The sequence below is a fragment of the Hemiscyllium ocellatum genome, chromosome 3 (assembly GCF_020745735.1).
Source record: "Hemiscyllium ocellatum isolate sHemOce1 chromosome 3, sHemOce1.pat.X.cur, whole genome shotgun sequence".
Taxonomy (NCBI): domain Eukaryota; kingdom Metazoa; phylum Chordata; class Chondrichthyes; order Orectolobiformes; family Hemiscylliidae; genus Hemiscyllium; species Hemiscyllium ocellatum.
Genome location: NC_083403.1, coordinates 26,646,058 through 26,667,394, shown reverse-complemented (window position 1 = coordinate 26,667,394; position 21,337 = coordinate 26,646,058). Strand labels below are relative to the sequence as shown.

The 21,337-nt window shown below is 45.4% G+C and overlaps 1 protein-coding gene across 4 annotated transcripts in view; it reads left to right on the top strand.

Moving 5' to 3' along the window:
* daam2 (dishevelled associated activator of morphogenesis 2) overlaps positions 1-21,337 on the top strand; it is a 312,353-nt gene that overhangs the window by 150,130 nt on the left and 140,886 nt on the right. For all 4 annotated transcript variants that reach the window (XM_060849181.1, XM_060849197.1, XM_060849203.1 and 1 more), the window contains exons 3-4: positions 3,117-3,206; positions 19,569-19,643. In XM_060849181.1, coding sequence (XP_060705164.1) covers positions 3,117-3,206; positions 19,569-19,643 — 165 coding nt within the window. The remainder of the gene's footprint in view (positions 1-3,116; positions 3,207-19,568; positions 19,644-21,337) is intronic.

Genomic DNA, 21,337 nt, shown 5'->3' with positions numbered 1-21,337 from the left:
ACCTGTACCTCCACACACATCATCTATTGCATCCGCTGCACCCGATGTGGCCTCCTCTATATTGGTGAGACAGGCCGCTTACTTGCGGAACGCTTCAGAGAACACCTCCGGGCCGCCCGAACCAACCAAGCCAATCACCCCGTGGCTCAACACTTTAACTCTCCCTCCCACTCCACCGAGGACATGCAGGTCCTTGGACTCCTCCACCGGCAGAACACAACTACACGACGGCTGGAGGAGGAGCGCCTCATCTTCCGCCTGGGAACCCTCCAACCACAAGGTATGAATTCAGATTTCTCCAGTTTCCTCATTTCCCCTCCCCCCACCTTGTCTCAGTCGGTTCCCTCAACTCAGCACCGCCCTCCTAACCTGCAATCCTCTTCCTGACCTCTCCGCCCCCACCCCACTCCGGCCTATCACCCTCACCTTGACCTCCTTCCACCTATCCCACCTCCATCGCCCCTCCCCCTAGTCCCTCCTCCCTACCTTTTATCTTAGCCTGCTTGGCTACTCTCTCTCATTCCTGATGAAGGGCTTATGCTCGAAACGTCGAATTCTCTATTCCTGAGATGCTGCCTGGCCTGCTGTGCTTTAACCAGCAACACATTTGCAGCTGTGATCTCCAGCATCTGCAGACCTCATTTTTTACTGTTTGTTTCACAGCACAAGCTGAGGAAAGTGGAGGTTAGAGGTCTCCACATCAGGTTGGTTTAATTTTTCATTGTCTCACTGTGGCACTATTCCAAAATTGCCTGACCCTGCTAGCACCCAGTTAAATGTTTCTCTCCTCAGGAGGTGAAGTTAGTGCAGCAAGCAAACTCAGTACAGTCTCTAAAGAGCAGGAGGAAGCCATTCTGTCTGCATGCCAATGTTTGGCTGTTTGAAAGAGTTTAGCTATCCATCACCCCATAACACTTCAGTGTCCTGAGGATGTAACCATCACTCTCTGGCTTTGTCTCAGTTCCAATTTCCAAGTTGATTATTTATGAATATGTTGCTCCATGTAAGGATCCAAGGATGGCCGGAATAAATACACAGGAACTTGATTTGCCTCGTGCAGCGAGGTGTAGCCCTTGAAGACTAAAATGGACTGGGTTGGCCTGGGATGGAATTCTCTTTCCTCAATTCCCCCTACCTTTCTTACATCCTATCTCTTCAACTGGACCTTCAAGGCATTCTTCCAGCTCATAGAATCCCTACAGTATGGATGCAGGCCATTCAGCCCATACCAACCTTCTGAAGAGCATCCCACCCAGAACGATCCCCATAACTCTACATTTACATGGCCTGGCCTCCTAGCCTGCACTTCTTTGTGACTGTGGACTTTGTGACCCAGAGCACCCAAAGGAAACGCACATAGACACAGGGAGAATGTGCAAACTCCACACAGATGGTCACCTGAGGGTGGAATTGAACTCAGGTCCCTGGTGCTGTGAGGCAGCAGTGCTAACCACCGAGCCATTGAGCCACCCTGTTCCTTTACTTCATTATCGGTTTTTGTCAAAAGAGTGATTAGATTAGATTAGATTAGACTTACAGTGTGGAAACAGGCCCTTCGGCCCAACAAGTCCACACCGACCCGCCGAAGCGCAACCCACCCATACCCCTACATTTACCCCTTACCTAACACTACGGGCAATTTAGCTTGGCCAATTCACCTGACCCGCACATCTTTGGACTGTGGGAGGAAACCGGAGCACCCGGAGGAAACCCACGCAGACACGGGGAGAACGTGCAAACTCCACACAGTCAGTCGCCTGAGTCGGGAATTGAACCCGGGTCTACAGGCGCTGTGAGGCAGCAGTGCTAACCACTGTGCCACCGTGCCGCCCAGGTGCTGCAAAAGCACAGCAGGTTGGGCAGCATCTGAGGAGCAGGAAAATCGACATTTCGGGGAAAAGCCCTTCATTAGAAATCGGTTTGTGTCTGACTAAGATGCTGCAAAATAGCTTGGATGATTTTGCTGCATTAAAAATGCTATTGTTAGATATCCAGGTCGATTTTCCTGTATATGGTTGTATCAGTTATAAGGGGAGGCAGTGGCCTAGTGGTATTATCGCCAGATGTTCTGGGGAGCCAGGTTCGAATCCCTCTATGGCAGATGGTGTTAATTTATCTCAGTAAAATCTGGAATGAAAAGTCTAATGATGACCATGAATCCATTGTTGGATGACCATCTGGCTCACTGACGTCCTTACCTGGCCTGCATGCTACAACAATGTGGGCAATCAGGGCAATGAATGTTAGCCTGGCCAGTAACACACTCATCCCATGAATGAATTTTTTAAAAAAGGTAAATTACCATCTCAGTTCCAAGATTTCTACCCAGTCTGATGGTTGAGTGTCTAAGTTGCCAGAGCTTTTCGCAGGAATGAATCTGTGAAGTCTCAAACCAGGCAGTAGTGGGTATGACCACAAAGCTTAAATCTAGCATGAGTTTGGTAATAACTGACCACACCCCCAGCCTCAATTTGGGCTTTCCTCTCTAACAGGTCTACCAGTTAAAGTCTCTTGACAACGGAAGTGATTCAGATTGAGGGGAATTGGGACAAACTCTGGAGGTTATGCCATGGCACATGTTAGAGCTGCACCCCTTGATATACACTGCTGCAGACCATGATTGCGCCCCCTTGAGGCCAAGGCAAAATCTTTCAATGGGATCGAGGTGCCTACACTCCCCACCATTCAAAATTCCCTGGAGTCTCCAGCAAGCAATAATTACTCTCCTGGAGGCTGTTGCGAGCAATCCAGAGAACCATTAAGATGGCAGCAGAAGGTTAGGGGAATCCTTGAAGGAGCACTTGTACTGTGGCAGTTTTCATTTCTTCCTGAGTTGTGTTGAAGAAATAAATGATTAATCTCCCAGTCACCACTCTGCGCAACCTAGAAGGAACTTTACAGATGGAAGAACTAACAGTAAAATGTTTCTCTTTTATTGTTTCTGAAAGCTTGTTGTTTGTTTGTTGTACAAAATATCGCAAGCCCTGGTTGGGGGGAGGAGGGGGGTGGGGGTGGGGAGGGGGTAGGGTTGGTGGGGGGGGGGGGCGAATCTGTTGGATTGGGTCTGACAGAAGATTGGTGAGGTGACTGATTCTTTTTTCTGCCCTTATTTCCAGGATGAGTTGGACCTCACTGACAAGAACCGAGATGCTATGTTTGCACTGCCCATGGAGAAGAAATGGCAAATTTACTGCAGTAAGAAGAAGGTATGTGGCAGCAGTATCATTGAGCTGTAATTAATGCAGTCAGGGGAAAGGGAGGAGGAGTGTTTAAGGTGGTGTGTTTCAACCTTGAATGAAGCGTGGTTATGCAGGATTCCGGAGGTTTGTGAAGGAAGGGCTGTGTAGGCTCAGCCTTTGACTCTGTTTAAGGTAGAGAAACATCGATTTCTGATGACCAGTGGGAATGGGATGAGTGAAAGACAGTGTTCCGTCAGCCATGACTGTATTGGAATTGGTTAGCTCAGTTGGCTGGGTGGCTGGTTTGCAATGTAGAGTGATACTAAAGGTGTGACTATGAATGAGACCTTGACCCTGTCCCTCCTCCGAGCTGTGGTAATCCTCAGGTTAAAATTGTCGCTTTCTAATGAGAGAGTGCGAGTATGACAATTGTATTGAATGGTGGGGTAGGCTTGATGGGCTGAATGGCCTACTTCCCGTCCCTAAAATGCTGATGACAACAGAAAGCTTGTGATTTCAAATAAACCCATTGGATTACTGCCTAATGTGGTGCTACTTCTGAATTTGTCCATACGATGATAAGAGACAATCTTAGAGTTCCTAGTCTTTTTATCACCCATGCAGTGATTTGGACAGCAGGGATTCCAAATCCATTACTTGTGTTGCTGGACAGATAATGCAAAGAATTTGAATTCAAATCCTGCTGTGACAAGTTGAGAATTTAGAATTCAATTAAAACAAGATTGGTGCCAATAAAACTGATCATAAAGCTGATGGATTGTGTTAAAAAATTCACTCGATCCACTAATGTATTTTGAGGAAATAAATTGACCAACCTAACGTAGGTAGGGAAACAGCGACTCGATTGACTGTTGCTGCAGTCACATTGGAGTCTTAAATATGTTCACTGATACCCCTTTGCTTAAGAATCAATGTGAATGGATCTTAACTGCCCCCTGCATTGACCTACAAAAACACCCAGTTACATCAAAATGCTACATCTATGGATTGAGGCTGTTTAAGAAGGTCTCCTGAAAATCCCAATGAATCAGTGTTAATTGCTAGCCCCTCCAACAGAGTACACATTCCGAGAATGAACTAATAATGGGCTGATTCATAAAGGCATCTAGCACAGAAGAGGCCCTTCAGCCCATTGATTGTGCACTGACCTATCTACACTTATTCCACTTTCCAGCACTTGGTCCATAGGCCTGTACTCGTACTTTCCCATAAGTCTTTTCTGCTTGTGGTGAAGTACCTCCAGGTAAGATCTGACAGTGGATCGACTTCACACTGGCTGTTCTGCTGTGCTTTTTCGCCTGGGTCATGATGTAGCATTGAAATACCAAACTCAGGTTCTGACTGGTGGCCAGGGATTTAATGGAGTGTTGTTTTCAATTCTAGGATTGTAGGATTGAGGGTCATGATTGGTGGAAAAATCTCTCACCATGTAGCTGTCTCATCACAACTTTTCATTTTCATTCATGCCAAGTCAACCAGAGAATCATACAGCATAGCGGGCCATTCAGTCCATCATGATGGTGCTGTTTTGAAAGACTTATCCAGTTTGTCCCATTCCCTTGTTCTTCTGATGGAGCCCCCTTGAAGTATTTATCCAGTTCCTTTATGAAAGTGTTTATTTAACCAGCTGCCATTTCAGGCAGTGCATTTTAGATCATCGGAACCTTATTGCCTAAATAAAATTCTTCTAATTTCATCTGATTCATTTTTCCTTCAAAGAATACAATAACTCTTTATTCTCTATTACCTTGCCACAAGGGGAAACAAGTTTCCCATTATCTACTCAGTTAGAATTGTTAACCTCCTCTTAATCCTCCCTTTCTTCATTGTAAGGTAGCCCTGAACTCAATAGACCCTTGCTGCAGTCACAGTGGGGTTTAGATTATATTCCCTACGTATGGAAACAGGACCTTTGGCCCAACAAGTCCACACTGACCCCCCCCCCCCCCCACGAAGAGTAACCCACCCAGACCCATTCCTTTACTCTATATTTACCCCTGACTAATGCACCTAACAGTATGGGCAATTTAACATGCCTAATTCACCTGGCCTGCACATCCTTGTGTGTGTGAGGAAACCCACGCAGACACAGGGAGAATGTGCAAACTCCATACAGACAGTCAGCTGAGGGGGAATCGAACCCAGGTCCCTGGTGCTGTGAGGCAGCAGTGCTAATCACTGAATCACTGTGCCACCTGTAAGTCTTAAGTATGTTCACAGATATCCCTTTGGTTTTGTTTCCAATACCTCCAATGCAAAAACAAATAACTCTTTGTACTTTTCATGGCTTAAATCATTTAGGGTAACAACTTTAAATTGCCATTATATCTAGATACCAAGGTACTTCAGCTCCTCTATTGAATTTAGCCTCTTCCCAGTTCAAGTATATTCTTCCTTCCAAAATGTAGCGCGTTACATTTGTCTAAATGTAATGCATCAGCTCCTATATGCATAACCAGTCAGCCTGTCTGTAGCTGTAGCAATTACAAGCCAATTAGTCTAACAGCAGTAGGAAACTTGCAGAAATATTAAGATAGAACAAAATTAATAGGCCCTGAGAAAGATACGGATTTTAAATGAAAGCCAAACTGAATAAAGGCATGGTAGATTAGACTTACGAGCTTTTCTCTGATGAAGTATAGGGAAGGAGAATGGTGAGACAGTTATGGTTGTGTGTCTGGATTTTGGTAAGAGCTTGGATAAAGTTTCTATTCTCTTAGCAAAGTGAAGCACTGTAAAGAGACAGTAACCACGTGGAATCTTTCCAAGAGACAGGAAGATGGTTCCAGTGTCCGGTTGCTTTCATCAAAAGCCAGAAGTGTTGTAATGTTTACAGTTGGTGTTGGTATCTAGTGATATGAATTCTGTTAATCCTTTCAGTGAATTCTGTAAGAGTAGTCCAGTGTGAATGTTCTTCACACGATTCACCCTGAGGGCAAGAGGCATGACAGGATCACTGTGCAGTGATTTTGCTTTTGATGATTACCCTCTTGCTGTTGAATTTTTGTTGTTGACAGATGTAACTAAGGGGGGAAATAAAGTTCTTGGCAGTTCACAAAGAGCTCACAGCATAAAGCATAACACAACGGAAAATAGTCTTCAGCCTCACCAATAATCTCATTGGAGTTGACATCAATGAGAGAATTAGCTTGGATTGAACAAATACATGGTTCCTTTAAGATGCCTACCCCATAATCTATTTCTTGTTGAAAATGTTTCCTAGTGCAAGCATTTTCTGTCCACAGATCTTATTCATGCTATAATTAAACTTACTCATGTATTTGTGTGTCAGCATTTGCTGTTTATAGGTGGAAAGTGTTCAGGGTGTGGATTGTAATCCAGGCTATGGGGATGTTGTCTACAAGCTGGAGAGCTGACAGGGGCTCCGCACTCCTTTATTTGGAGGAGGTTTGGTATATCACATGCCAGTCTGGTACTTGAGCAGAAAACTGGAGAGTCTTCGCTGGGATCAATTGCCTGAAGACCACGGGGATCCCAGACGCCTGAAAACTATTTGCCCATGAGCTTGTCAGACTGTTAGCGCTGCTCCCCTGGTAGCGCTGTTCCTCCGTCTCCATCAGAGGCCCCGGATCCCAGATGAACAGGACAGGAATGACAGGGGTGGGTGGGGGGAGAGGTCAGTGGCATGGCAATGGTTGGTGGGAGTTCATGGTATCTGTTTGGGGCAAGGGTTCATACCTTGCAAGGACCATTGGTTGGCTCTCTTGAGGCCTGTCTCGCTGATGCCAGCCTCCTTGATCAGGAACTGAGTATTCCCTAGTAGTACCTCACGACTTTGGCCAATTTGACAGTGCTTGACGGTGCATGCACCCTTCAGAGGGATTGCACTGTTCACCATTGGTACTAATTCCCCACCTAAGGTCTCCATTGACACCAGGGCGCACAGGCTGTCTGCCATCTTGGAATGAATCAGGCCAAAACAGGAAGGTGATGGGGCCCTCCCACCAGGCACATTCCTGTCCAATCCAGTGCCTCCAAACCCACTTCCAACCCCCCCACCCCCCAAGAGAACACTAAAATCCAGCCAATAGTTACCTCTGGGTTATTTCAGTGGTTACATTACAGTTGCAGGATTTGACCACAAGGTGACTCCATTGAGTGAGTTGCGACAATGTCTCCCTCAGGTAGGTAGCCATCTTGCCTCTGGGGGAGGGAGCGGATAGGGCATGGCTAAAGGTGTGAGCAATTTACTTGCAAACAGTGCAAAATGTCAAGGGTCTGCATGAGTATTTTGGAAGTGACAAAATTGATTGAGGTAATTCGTTCACTGTGAAATATTTTGAACAACCATGTGGGCCACAAGTTAAACATTTGGAGTGAGGAGAGAAAGAGATTCCTTCATCCAAAGATCAATAAAAGACTAGACCGTGGTCTCCGGAGTTCCCTATAGGTTGGGATGCCTCAAGAAGCTATAGAGGATGAATTCATTTTGAGGGGTGGTGCCTGTTGATCTTGAGGAACCATTACAACCATTATTCCGCAGTGACATCCCATAACCAGCCATGGACTAATTTTCGAGCTGGAAAGTGCTACTGGTTGGATTTTTTCAGGCAAATGCTGGGAAGGCTAAGATCCATGACTATAAGCTGTATTTGCTTGCATTTGATTCTCCCCATCTATAACAAAAAAACCCACAGAAGTACAGCCCAGGAACAGGCTCTTTGGTCCTCCAAGCCTATGCCAATCGCCATGTCCTAACTAAACTAAAAAACAAACCTTTTGCCCTTATTCGGTTCATATTCCTCTATTCCCTCCCTATTTGTGTAACCATCCAGATGCCTCTTAAATGTCACCAATGTGCTGACTTCCACGACCTCCTCTGGCAGTGCATTCTAAACCAGAAAGACAGCTGACGTCCACGTCCATAACCTGAGAATAATTTACTCGAGGGTTTGGTCGAAGCAGATATGTCGATGTAGTTAAGGAGAAGCTGGACAAGCATAACACACAAAAGTGTGCCACCTACACGATGCACTGTGGAAACTCACCAAGACTGTATCTACAGCACCTTGTAAACCCACAACTACTGCCATCTCAAAAGACAAGGGCAGCAGATACGAGGGAACGGCATACCTGCAAGTTCCCCTCCAACCCGTTCACCGCTTTGACTTGGAAATTTATTTCTGCTCCTTCTCTGTCGCTGGGTCTAAATCCTGGAACTCTCCCCCTAATAATAGCATTGTGGGTCAACCCACAGCAGGTGGACTGCAGAGGTTCAAGAAGGCAGCTCACCACCACCTTCTCAAGGGCAACTAGGAACAGGCCTAGTCTGAAAGGCCCACATTTTCTGAATGAATGTTTCTAAAAACGAGAGAGTTTAGGGTTACATTAATAGTTGAAGATCAGAAACATGGAAGGAGAAAGGAGACATGGTGGCTCACGCAGTGCCAGGGGCCCAAGTTTGATCCCAATCTTGGATGACTGTGTGAAGTTTGCGCATTCGCCCTGTACCTTATTTCATCTTCTCATACTGGCATGGTTCTGTGATGGGGCATCCCAGAGGGTGGCATGCTAATCCATCAAACAGAGCCATTCCTGACCTGCTCATTGCCTGGTCGCGAGGAGCATTCGGCTCCCTCTCCAGTCATTGGCGTTCCTCACCCCTTCGGGCGGCATGCTGGGAAAAAAGTAGGGAAACCGTTTAACACACAAGAAACAACATGGAGCTCATAAAACATTGCCAGCCACGCTCGCTAAGACACAAAACAGGAACGCCACCACATGACAGGCCTCTCACAACATCTGTAACCATTTCAGAATCTTGGCACAGCAGACCAAGATTGAGAGAGGTGTTTTCTTAATAAGAGTAGTTTAAATACTGAAGCCAACCAACGTCTCCAATGTAACAATATAAAATAGGCAGGAGATATATTTAAATATGCTTCCATTAATATTTATTTAAATTTTCCTGGCCTGGGATCTGTAGGGGCTTTCTCCTGTGGGGAGGGGGAATATGTGTTTTATTGAATAAACATGAAAGTGCAGCTGACTGGGCTTGGGTTGGCACAAGGTCCCACTTTGAGCTGTCAGTCAGACTGTCAGGATTAGGCCGTGTGCAGTCAAACAGCCCCTTTGTCAGGCTATCCTTCCCCTGAAATGTGTTGCATCGATTAAACAGCGGGCCAAACACTGGTTGGAATTAGACAGGAGTAGTTCAGACAAGGTGCAAAATGGTGACTGGAGTTTGGGGCAGAATGAGCTATCTGGCCTATGTGTTACCTGAGCGGTGGGGATCTGTTCAACAGCGGTGTCAAACTGCTTCATTTCCTCCCTTTTCAGTCGGTGTCAATGGCAATTAAAATCTACAGCATTTTATCACAATCTGACGCTGCCCGTTTCTCCAAATCCCTGGCAGTGAGACTCATCCCGAACCTGATTTAAGAAATGAAGTTTGCTTTTATTGGTGCTGCTACTAAATGACCTCTCTCGGAATTGTGACTAGAAAATTGCTGGCAGTGTAGTAGACTATTCGGCCCATCATATCTGTACTGGCGAAATAAGAATTTTCCAGCCTAACCTCACATTTCAGTTCTTAGTGCTGTGTCTTATGGATTACTGCATTCCAACTGTTTTTCTCTTATAAATGGGTTGTTCTTTCAGGCAGTGAGTTCCAGACCCCTGTTGCCTTCTGGGTGAAATAAAAATGCTTTTATTATTCCCCAACCTTCCTTCTAATCCACCTAAGCTCCTCAGACAGCACCTTCCAAACACATGACCATTCCCAACTGGAAGGACAAGGGCAGCAGATACATGGGAACACCACCACCTGCGAAATCCTCCCCAAGTCGCTCCCCATCCTGACTTGGAAATATATCGCCCATTCCTTCACTGTCACTGGATCAAAATCCTGGAGTTCTCTCCCGAAGGACGCATTGTGGATCAACCCACAGCAGGTGGACTGAAGGCAGCTCACCATCATCTTTTCGAGGGGCAACTGGGTGCAGGCAATAAATGCTGGCCCAGCTAGCGACACCTATGTCCCACAATTGAATAAAAAAATAACAGAAGGAACAGAGGCCTGAGGAGACTCTAGCCGGACATTTAGAGTTGCTGACCATCAATTACTGGTGCCACTCCCACCTTTTGAGGGGGAGGATTCTACAGGAAGAGCTGATGTAGTGTTAATGTTATTAGACTAATAACCCTGAAGTAATCCACTTGCTTATCCCTCAGCTAAAATTCTGGGGACAGGATTCAAATATTGTCAGGAATAAAAGAATGACTAGGGTAGGAATAGGTCCAGTCAAGGATAGTAGTGGGAAGTTGCGTGTGGAGGCTGAAGAAATTGGGGAGACACTGAATGAATACTTTTCGTCAGTATTCACTCAGGAACAGGGCATTGTTGCCGATGTGAATATTGAGTCACAATTAATTAGAATGGATGGCTTTCAGGTATGTAGGGAAGAGGTGTTGGAAATTCTGGAAAGGGTGAAAATAGATAAGTCCCCTGGGCCTGATGGCATTTATCCTAGGATTCTCTGGGAAGTAAGGGAGGAGATAGCGTAGCCATTGGCCTTGATTTTTATGTTGTCGTTGTCTACAGGAATAGTGCCAGAAGACTGGAGGATAGAAAATGTGGTTCCCTTGTTCAAGAAGGGGAGTAGGGATAGCCCTAGTAACTATAGGCCAGTGAGTCTCACTTCTGTTGTGGGCAAAGTCTTAGAGAGAATTGTAAGGGATAGGATATATGAACATCTGGATAGGAATAATGTGATCAAGGATAGTCAGCATGGTTTTGTGAAGGGCAGGTCGTGCCTCACAAACCTTATTGAATTCTTTGAGAAGGTGACTAAGGAGGTGGACAAGGGTAAAGCAGTAGATGTGGTGTATATAGATTTTAGTAAGGCATTTGATAAGGTTCCCCATGGTAGGCTACTGCAAAAAATACGGAGGTATGGCATTGAGGATTAGTTGGAGGTTTGGATTAGGAATTGGCTGGCTGGAAGAAGACAGAGGGTAGTAGTTGATGGTAAAGGTTCATCTTGGAGTGCAGTTACCAGCAGTGTTCCGCAAGGATCTGTTTTGGGACAATTGCTGTTTGTCATTTTTATAAATGACCTGGAGGAGGGGCTAGAAGGTTGGGTGAGCAAGTTTGCGGATGATACGAAAGTCGGTGGAGTTGTTGACAGTGAGGAAGGATGTGGCAGGTTACAATGGGATATAGATAAGTTGCAGAGCTGGGCAGAAAGGTGGCAAATGGAGTTCGATGTAGCTAAGTGTGAAGTGATTCACTTTGGTAAGAGTAACAAGAAGATGGGGTACTGGGCTAATGGTCGGATACTTGATAATGTGGACGAGCAGAAGGATCTTGGTGTCCATGTACACAAATCTCTGAAAGTTGCCACCTAGATAAATAGTGCTGTGAAGAAGACATATGGCGTACTGGCTTTTATTGGTAGAGGAATTGAGTTCCAGAGTCCTGAGGTCATGTTGCAGTTGTATAAGACTGGTGCGGCCGCATCTGGAGTATTGTGTGCAGTTTTGGTCGCCATACTATAGGAAGGATGTGGAGGCACTGGAACGGGTGCAGAGGAGGTTTACCAGGATGTTGCCTGGTATGGTAGGAAGATCGTATGAGGAAAGGCTGAGGCACTTGGGGCTGTTTTCATTGGAGAAAAGAAGGTTTAGGGGTGACTTGATAGAGGTGTACAAGATGTTTAGGGGTTTAGATAGGGTTGATCATGAGAAGCTTTTTCCACGTATGGAGTCAGCTATTACGAGGGGGCATAGCTTTAAATTAAGGGGAGGAAATCCACACAGACACAGGGAGAATGTGTACACTCCACACAGTCACCTGAGACCAGAATTGAACCCAGGTCTCTCTGCTGTGAGGCAGTAGTGCTGACCACTGACCATTGAGCCACTGTGCGATTGTTACCAAGTATCATAAAAATGGATGTGGTTCATTCATGCCCTTCAGGGAAGGCAATCTATTGTTCTTATGTGGTCTGACCTACATGTGACTCTAGACCCACAGCAATGAGAACTGCCTTTAGTGCAGTAAGAATAAGCAATAAATCCTGGCCCAATCAGTGAATCCGAAATCCCATGGACTGATTAATACTTCAGTGATTTGAACTTCCAGGTGGAGACTCCAGTGTGTGACTGAGGGAGTACTACACTGTCAGCAGTGTCAGCTTTCAGATGATTCATTCAACTTTGAAATCCCTAAGTGCCTTAAGGCCAGAGAAATGTTTGAAGTGTTATCATTACAACGTCGCAAGTGCAACAGCCAATTAGTGCATAGTAAACCAGGGGATAAAACAAATCTGTTTCAGCGACATTGGTTGAGGGACATTCATTGGCTAACTCGCAGCAGGGAGAACACTCCCCCCCCGCCCCCCCCCCCCACCCCCCCCCCCCCACCCCCACCCCCAGCTTTCCTTCAGGTAGTACTGAGGATCTGACTGCAAGGCCCAGAAGGAAGGTCTCACTTTGACATTTCCTGTAAAACGACACCATTTCCAACAATGCAGCACACCAGAGCATCAAAAAGACGTTTGGATAAATACATGAACAGGAAAGGTTCGGAGGGACATGGGCCAGGAGCAGGTAGGTGGGTCTAGTTTAGTTTGGGATAATGTTCGACATCGACTGGTTGGACTGAAGGGTCTGTTTCAGTGCTGTATGACTCTATGAGAGTTGAACTGACAACTTGCAGAGCCAAACCAGAGAGGATGAGACATTAGGCAACAGAGGGGCTTGCAGTTCAAGGTGCTCCCAAACAGCATTATTTTAAGACCCTATCTTGCTGAGTGTCTTGCTGAAGTTTGCTGTTATGGTGACGTGTTGCTGAACTGTGCAGTGGGAGCATGTGATTCCAATAACCTTACAGTGTATGACACATTTCATTCAAAACAATGACCAGGGTCCCTTTTCTTTATGAGACAATTGTGGGAAAGTGCTGCAATGGCTGTTACACAGCACAGGAAAGGGGTTTACTGGAAAGCACTTGCTAATGACTTTAAAGCTGAGGTTTATCGGAATGAACTGATAGTCACAATCGAAGAGACAGCCTGAATGTTCCAGGCCTGCAGTGCTCCATAATGGAGCCTTGAGCTTATTGTGTTGTGTGGGTTGGGTGACTGCATGCAGTAAAGTTACACAGTATCACTCAGGAAACCACTTGCAACTCGACTCGTTGAAGTCATAGAGGTTTACAACATGGAAACAGACCCTTCGGCCCAACTTGTTCATGCTGCCCAGTTCTCACAATTAGCTGAATCCCATTTCCCTGCGTTTGGTTCATATCCCTCTATACCTATCCCATCCATGTATCCGTCCAAATGTTTCCTAAGTGACAAAATGGTACTCGCTTTCACCACTATCTCTGGCAGCTCGTTCCAGATGCTCACCATGCTCTGTGTGAAAATATTGCTGGACCCTTTTGTTTCTCTGCCCTCTCACCTTTAACCCATACCCTCTTGTTTTAGACTCTGCTATCATGGGGAAAAGCTGTCGACTATCTACTTTATCTACGGCCCAGTGTATTCAACATCTCCTGATAATTCAAACCTTCCAGTCCAGGGTAGCATCTTAGCAAGTCTTCTCTGTGCTTTTTCTGGATTAATAATATCCTTTGTATCAGGGTACATGGTGCTCCAAATGTGGTCCCACCAATGTCTTGTACAGCTGCAACAGGATGTCCCAACCCCTATACTCAGTGCTGTGACTGATGAAAGCAAACCCGTCAAAAGCTTTCTTCACCATGTTGTCTACCTGTGACTCCACTTTCAAGGAGCTATGTGCCTGCACCTATAGATCTCTTTGTTCTATAGCATTCTCCGGGGCACTACCATTGCCTGTGTAAGTTCTGCCCTGGTTTGACTCACCAAAATGCACTACCTTGCATTTATTTAAACGTTACTCCAGAGAACTGAGACTTCATGTACATAAACCTTTCTACATGTGATAGCCAATGCAATGAGCTTGGCTGTTCAGCTGGGGGGACCATTACTTCCCACTCGGAGTTAGAGGGTTTTAACGAACAGGGAATGGGAACCCTGACGTTTAATTTCAGCCCAGTCACCCTGCCTGATGCCAATCCACTTGAACTTATACCAGGACTGAATTGTGCTCGGTATTTATGTCCCAGTTCCATGCTCTGTGAGCACCTTCTCAAACTGTCTCTGGATATTTGGCATCTGTGTTGACTGGTGAGTCAACCCCACTCACAGTTTATTTCCAATTAAGGGGGCTAAATAATTCAGGCAGAGTGCTCACCCTTCCCCGCTAGGAATGGAGACCTGACCACATTGACCACAATTTATATTAATTGTACTTGGCCTGCTACAGGCAATTTCTTTTCCAGCCAAGGATCAGTCCCGCTATCCAGTGATGATATGTAGCGTATCAGCATCGATTGCCCGAGTTAACAGTCTGTTCCATTGTGTGTCTGCTGTTCTCTGAGCGAAGCAGTGCGTTTAAGTGATTTCTTCACTCATGTGCCTGACCTTTAGTTCTGCAAAGCCAAAGTGATTGAAATAACTTGCCAGTGTGCACAACATCTGGTCCCTCCATTATTTTGTGGATCTCAATCAACTTGTCTCTGAATCTACACTCTCCAAGGCGAGTTGAGCCATCTCCGACCTGGGGAGCAAAAGTACTCTGCAGCAAGGAGTAATTTTGTCAGCTTTCTCGGAACCTCTTCCAAATGTCACAGACCTATAGTCATGAGAGAGGATCAGGATCAGGGTTAGTATTCCATACAATACTCCCTGAAAGGTCAACTTGAGTTTTTAGAATAATGGAGAGCCCCTATCATTTTTGCCGGGTTGAAAGTGGAAGAGAGGGAATGGGCCACCTTCCAAATTGCACAATCATGGCTCACAGATGCAGCTGCTCAAATTAAACAACAACACCCCCCCCCCCCCACCCCCCATGTCATGCCTGTCCTTTGATTGGGATTGCGAAAGTTGATGTGTGCAGGTGACACCTCGGAGGAGCAGACCCCACTTTGCAGAGTTAGTTTGATGGGGAGGGTATCCTTTCAAAGCACACAGGTATCCCCTCTGATGTGATCCTGGGTCATCTCCGGTGAAAGTCCTTTTGGAGACATGACATGCCCTTTAGCATTGCTGAAAGTAGACCTGATTGTGAGCGAAGGCGGGTAAAATTATTGGGACTGTCAAAAAAGAGCTTTCAAAAGCAATTATTAAAACCAGCTGCCAAAATCAACTTTCGAAACCAACTGCAAAAGTAACTTTGAATCTCCTGGGGCATTTAAAACTCCTGCCCTTTAAATATTTGAAATAATAATTGCCCTGCAATCAATCATTGTTTGAGATTTCACTCTGTCTGTTGACGTAAGTCTGAGAGTTATTCTTGCTGAAATAGTGCTGCTGTCTTTGGTTACAATGGGTTACCTGCCATTTCATAGTTTAACTGGCAGCTCTGAGTAGTTACAGACTCTTTGAAGTGGGACTATAAATTCCAATGCCTTTTGTAACAAGAGAGTAAGAATTTGAGTAAAGTGTTTATTTGTACAAGAGATTAAACAATGAATAAAATGTTTATTTTTATAATGGATTAAGCACTTGAAATATAGGAGTGGTACATAGCTTCTTATTATTGAGTGTTTTTTAAAAAAAATCTACAATGTAAACTTAGAATTTTATTCTATTTCATCTCATCATGGCACTTGAGGTCTGCCCATAGTGGATGCCACATGAATTGGCATGGATAGAGTAAGGGCAAAGGATAATGGGTTGGAGGGGGTGATTTAGTACTAAACTTGTATAGGTGGCAGTACAGGGATTAGGTGGAGGTGCATAGGTGGGTATGGAGGATATAAGGGCCTATGGGGAGTAGGAGGAGGAGTGTAGGTTAGTGAGGGGTGTGTTGGGGGCCTGGGTGGTGGGTGGAGATTACAGTTTGGCACAGAAGGTATGATCAGTCATCGAGGATGAATGAGATTGAAATGGTTTGAACCTGGAGAATTATGAGGAGGAGGCTTGAGAAGGGGGAAGGGAAGATTATCTGGCATGGTTTTCTTCTGTTTTTAATGTTCTGGGCAAAGTGCCAGACAAAAGCAGACGTCCACTCAGCCCTCCTCTGACACTGCTCTCTGAGTCATCCAATAGACTCACAGAGTACCACAGATACAAGCCCCTGCCCCATTGGAACAAGGTTCCCTGAGGGTTGGGCTTGCTGAACTACAAAGTATCCCAACTCTGCAAAATCAGGGCCAGTAAATATCAATTTCACCCAAGGACACTTCCATCCTTTATTACTATCCTAGTCTGTGTTATATCAATCATCTCCCAGCCTTCACTTTCCGTAAACACATCCAAAACATTGCTGCCATACCCTGACTCATGCCAAGTTCCACTTTCACACCTCTCCTGCACTCATTGAACTTCCCCACCTCTCTCATTCTAACTGAACCAACGCTGGTTCCTCAACAACATCCTCATTTTAAAAATACCACCTTTTTCCTTTCACCTCCCTTCGGGCCTTGCACTCCCCTCAACCTGGAAACATCTCCAGTTTTCCAGGTTCTCTATGCTTTCCCATTCCAGCATCCCCCTCAGTTTTTTTTAATCGGTCCTCCACACGCCTTCAGCTGCCTAGAAGCCCCATCTCTGGTATTTGCCCCTTAAAGATCGAGAGGCAGGAAGGGGGCAGCAGAGGTTTGAATGAGCTGAAGTTTGCGGAGGGTGGCAAAGTGGGAGGCTGGTCCTGTACAATGAACAGTAGAGTTTGGGAGCCTCAAAGACATGGGGGTGGGTTTTAGTAGAGTCATAGGGATATACAGCACAAAAACAGACCCTTTGATCCTACTCGTCCATGCCGACCAGATATCCCAACCTAATCCAATCCCATTCGCCAGCACTTGGCCCATATCCCTCTAAAACCTTCTTATTCATCTACCCATTCAGATGCCTTTTAAATGTTCCCTTGGGCTGCCCCAAGCCTATATTACAGTCCATCGTTTGCAGATCTTTGACATTAACCTTCCAAAAGACTTGTCTTTATCATGCCATGCACATCTCAGCAGCTTTTCATCTCATGAAATAGATTGAAAAAAACACTCTCAGAAGCTATTTTACACACAGCTGGAGCCCAGGAGTAGCCAGGAATTGGGTGAAGGGCTTTCCTGTGCTTCCTGCTGCATTGTTCGGTTTCCTTTTCTCCAACGTTGTGTGAATGTCAGCGAGCAAATGGCCTCCTGCAGTGTACCACACAGCCAGACCAGGCAATAAGGGCTCTGCGCTAATTCTGCACTAAAGGTGTTGAGTACTATAATCTGTCCTTGAGTTATGGTAGGAAAAGGATCAGCCCAGCTACCCCTTCCCAATTGCCGTCCATTTATATTTCCTGGGAATGCTATATGTAGACAGCACCATCCGAAGGCATTGGTGACTCCAGTAGAATAACTAGACATGTGCATGGATAACAGCCATTTCAGTGGGGGGACCTGCAATCCAATGTGAGAAGGAAAACTCAAGGAATAAACTTGTTAAACCTCTGCAAGTCCAGGGTACTAATTAAGTGCTAAACCCTAAAATGTAGCAAGGACATATATTTTCCTGATAGTTGAGCCCGTGAACTTATTTTGAAGTAGAATGGACATGGGAAGCTCTTCATGGCATCCCTATGATGTGGAGGCAGGCCATTCGGCCCATTTTGTCCACACCAACCATTCAAAGAGCATCCCACCCTAGCCCTGTAGGAGGAGAAAGTGAGGTCTGCAGATGCTGGAGATCAGAGCTGAAAATGTGTTGCTGGAAAAGTGCAGCAGGTCAGGCAGCATCCAAGGAACAGGAAATTCGATGAAGAAGGGCTGATTTCCTGAAGAAGGGCTTATGCCTGAATCGTTGAATTTCCTGTTCCTTGGATGCTGCCTGACCTGCTGCGCTTTTCCAGCAACACATTTTCAACCCTAGCCCTGTAACCCTGCATTTCCTAGGGAATGATCCACCCAGCGTGCATATATTTGGACAGAGGGAGGACGCCTGGAGGAAATCCACGCAGACACAGGGAGAACATGTAAACTAAATGCACGCAGACAGTCACCCAAAGCCACCATATTGCCCTACATTTTCCAGATTCCGACATATCACTGTGGTGCGTCAACCTCAGCAGCACTGCACTGTGCTGTGCTCTGCAATGTTGCACTCTACAAAACTGTACCATGCTGTGGCAGACCACAACGTGCTGGGTTGTACCATGTTCATCCTATTGTTGACACCGTTCTTCAATATTTGAACCAGGCTAGTGTTTGAGAGGAATAATGATATAGCTCAGGAATCATATAGGGGATGAAATTCAACATGGGAAAGTGTGAAGCAGTAAAGTTTGCTTTGGGAACGAAAAAAGCTAATGTGTGTGAAATGATTCAACTTTAAAGGAATGCAGGTGTATAAACCTGGGAGTGGACCAGTTGTTGAAACTGGAAGGACAGGTGAACCAGTCAGTGAGTAGAGCATTAGGAGTCCTCAGCTCTTTAAGTAAAGGTGTAGAGTCAAACTCAAGGAGGTGGACTAAGAATATTAGTTCTGAAGAAGCCATGTCAAACTTGAAATGCTAACTGTTTCTCCCTCTCTGCAGATCCTGCCAGGCCTTTCTGCAGGCACTCTCTGTTTTTAATTTTTTTTAAAGACACAGGCTTCACCAAAACTGGGAAGTAGTGTCCAGTGCTGAAAGGATGTATGAAAGCTCTGGACAGGGTTCACAACGGATTTCCAAGAATGGTTTATTTCTGAGTTAGGGATTACCATCACATGGATCAATCAGAGAAGTCAGGGTTGTCCTTATCAAGGCAGAGAGGATCAAGAAGAGATTTAACAGAGGTGTCAGAATCATGAAGTGCTTTGATAGGAGACAAATTTAGTGTGACTGTCAAAAATGATCTGAGGAAAGGTTGTTTCTTTTATGCATTGAGTGCTGAGATTTGGAATGCACTGTCTTAAAGGGTGGTTGATACAGATTCATCAGAGAATTGGATAAGCATCTGATGATTGAGTCACTCTTGAAAAGGGCTAGCACAGATATAATGGGCCGAATCGCATCCTTCCATTTGGAGGTGGATTTGATTATGACATTCAATACGGATCAGATTAGTATCCGCAAAGGAAAAGCTATCGGCTGTGGGGAAGAGGGCTAGTGGCAGTGGGTGATTTGCTGTTGCAGAGAGCGAGTATAGACGCGATGGGCCAAATGGCTTCCTTCTGGGCTGAAATCATTTCTGATTTTATGGTCCATTATACCGCACTGTCGAGGGATACTCATCTGTACTATATCACTCTGTACAATGCTCGGCCACACAACGCTGCATCTTGTGTTGGTGAGTTGGAAATAGGTTGTGATATTAATTTTAATGGAATATCACTCCTTTCTTTTCAGGAACAAGATGACCCTAATAAACAGGCCACCAGCTGGCCTGACTACTACATTGATCGTATCAACTCCATGGCTGCAGTAAGTGAAATTTTTTCCATGTGCGCCCAGCTATCATGGCTCTGCCAGTTCTGTGAATGCATTTGCAGAATTCCTCAGCAGAATTTGCCACCTGACTCTCTATTCATCTGAATGTCTTTTGTGTACTTAAAGATCAGACAGTGCTGGAAAGACAAAAATCAAACCCTTGCTCCAGCTTTCCAAAATTTCCCAAATCTCTTCCCGTACTTCTGTCTCCTGTCAGAACCCAATTATAATGTTGGGCTCCTCAAGAGACACCTTTAACTGTTATGATGGTTCAGAGAGGACAATGGTGATCCTTTTCAATTTTCACAGAATTGTGGTTCTCTCAAATTCAAAAACGTTAAATAATGTGAGACAGGCTAATTCACTGTCACCCGTTTGTTGCATTGAAGGTTGATTATCTGACTCTACAGTTTACGTAAGTGTGTATGTGTCTGTGCCTCCGTGTATGTGTCTGTGCATGTGTGTGGATGTATTCAAGTGTGTGCGGGTGTGATTGTGTATATGTATATGTGTGGGTTTATGTATGTGTGTGTGTATGCTTGTGTGTATATGTCCGTGTGTGTCACTCCCTGTATGTCTATGTGTGATGCGTGTTTATGTATATATGTGTGTCTGTGTGTATATATGTGTGTGTGTCTCTCCAAGTGTGTCTGTGTGTGTGTATATATCTGGGAGAAAGTGAGGTGTGTAGATACTGGAGATCAGAGTCGAGAGTGGAGTGCTGGAAAAGCAGAGCAAGTCAGGCAGCATCCGAGGTACAAGAGATTCGACGTTTCAGGCATAAGCCCTTCATCAGGAATTTCTCATTGTGTCTGTGTGTAACTCTGTGTGCCTGTATGCGTCTATCTGTGTATGTGTCTGTGTGTGTGTGTGTGTGTGTGTGTGCATCTGTGTGTGTGTTGACTGTGTGTGTATCTGTGTGTCCATGTGTGTGTGTGTACCTCTGCATTTGTGTGTGTGTGTCTGTGTGTTTGTGTGTGTGTCTGTGTGCATGTATCTGTGTATGTGTGTCACAGTGTGTATCTATGTGTGTTTGTGTGTGTGGGTTTGTGTCTGTGTGTGTATATCTCTGTGTGTGTGTGTCTGTGTCAGTGTCTGAATCTGTATCTGTGTGTGTGGGTGTGTGTGTCTATGTGTGGGTGTGTGTCTGAGTGGGTGTGTGTCTGAGTGTATGCCTGTGTGTCTGTGTGTGTGTGCGTGCATGCACATGACTGTGTCTGTGTATGGGTCTGTATCTGTGTGTGTACATGTGTGTGTGTCTGTGTGTGTACCATTGTGTGCTTGTCTGTGTCTGTGTGTGTGTACCTGTGTGTGTGGGTGTACCTCTGCGTGTACGTGTGTGTGTGTATCTGTATGTGTGTTTGTCTGCGTGTGTGTGGGGGGGGTGTGTATCTGTGTGTGTGTACGCGCGTGTGTGTGTGTATCTGTGTGTCTGTATGTGTACCTGTGTGTGTGTGGGGGGGTGTACCTGTGTGTATACCTGTGTGTGTGTGAGTGTGTGTGTGCGTGTATATATCTGTGTTGTATCTGTGTGTCGATATGTGTATACCTGCATGTGTATGTGTGTGTATATATATCTGTGTTATATCTGTGTGTGTCTGTATATGTGTACCCTGTGTGTGTATGTGTATGTGTGTGTGTATATATATCTGTGTTGTATCTGTGTGTGTCTGTATGTGTGTACCTGT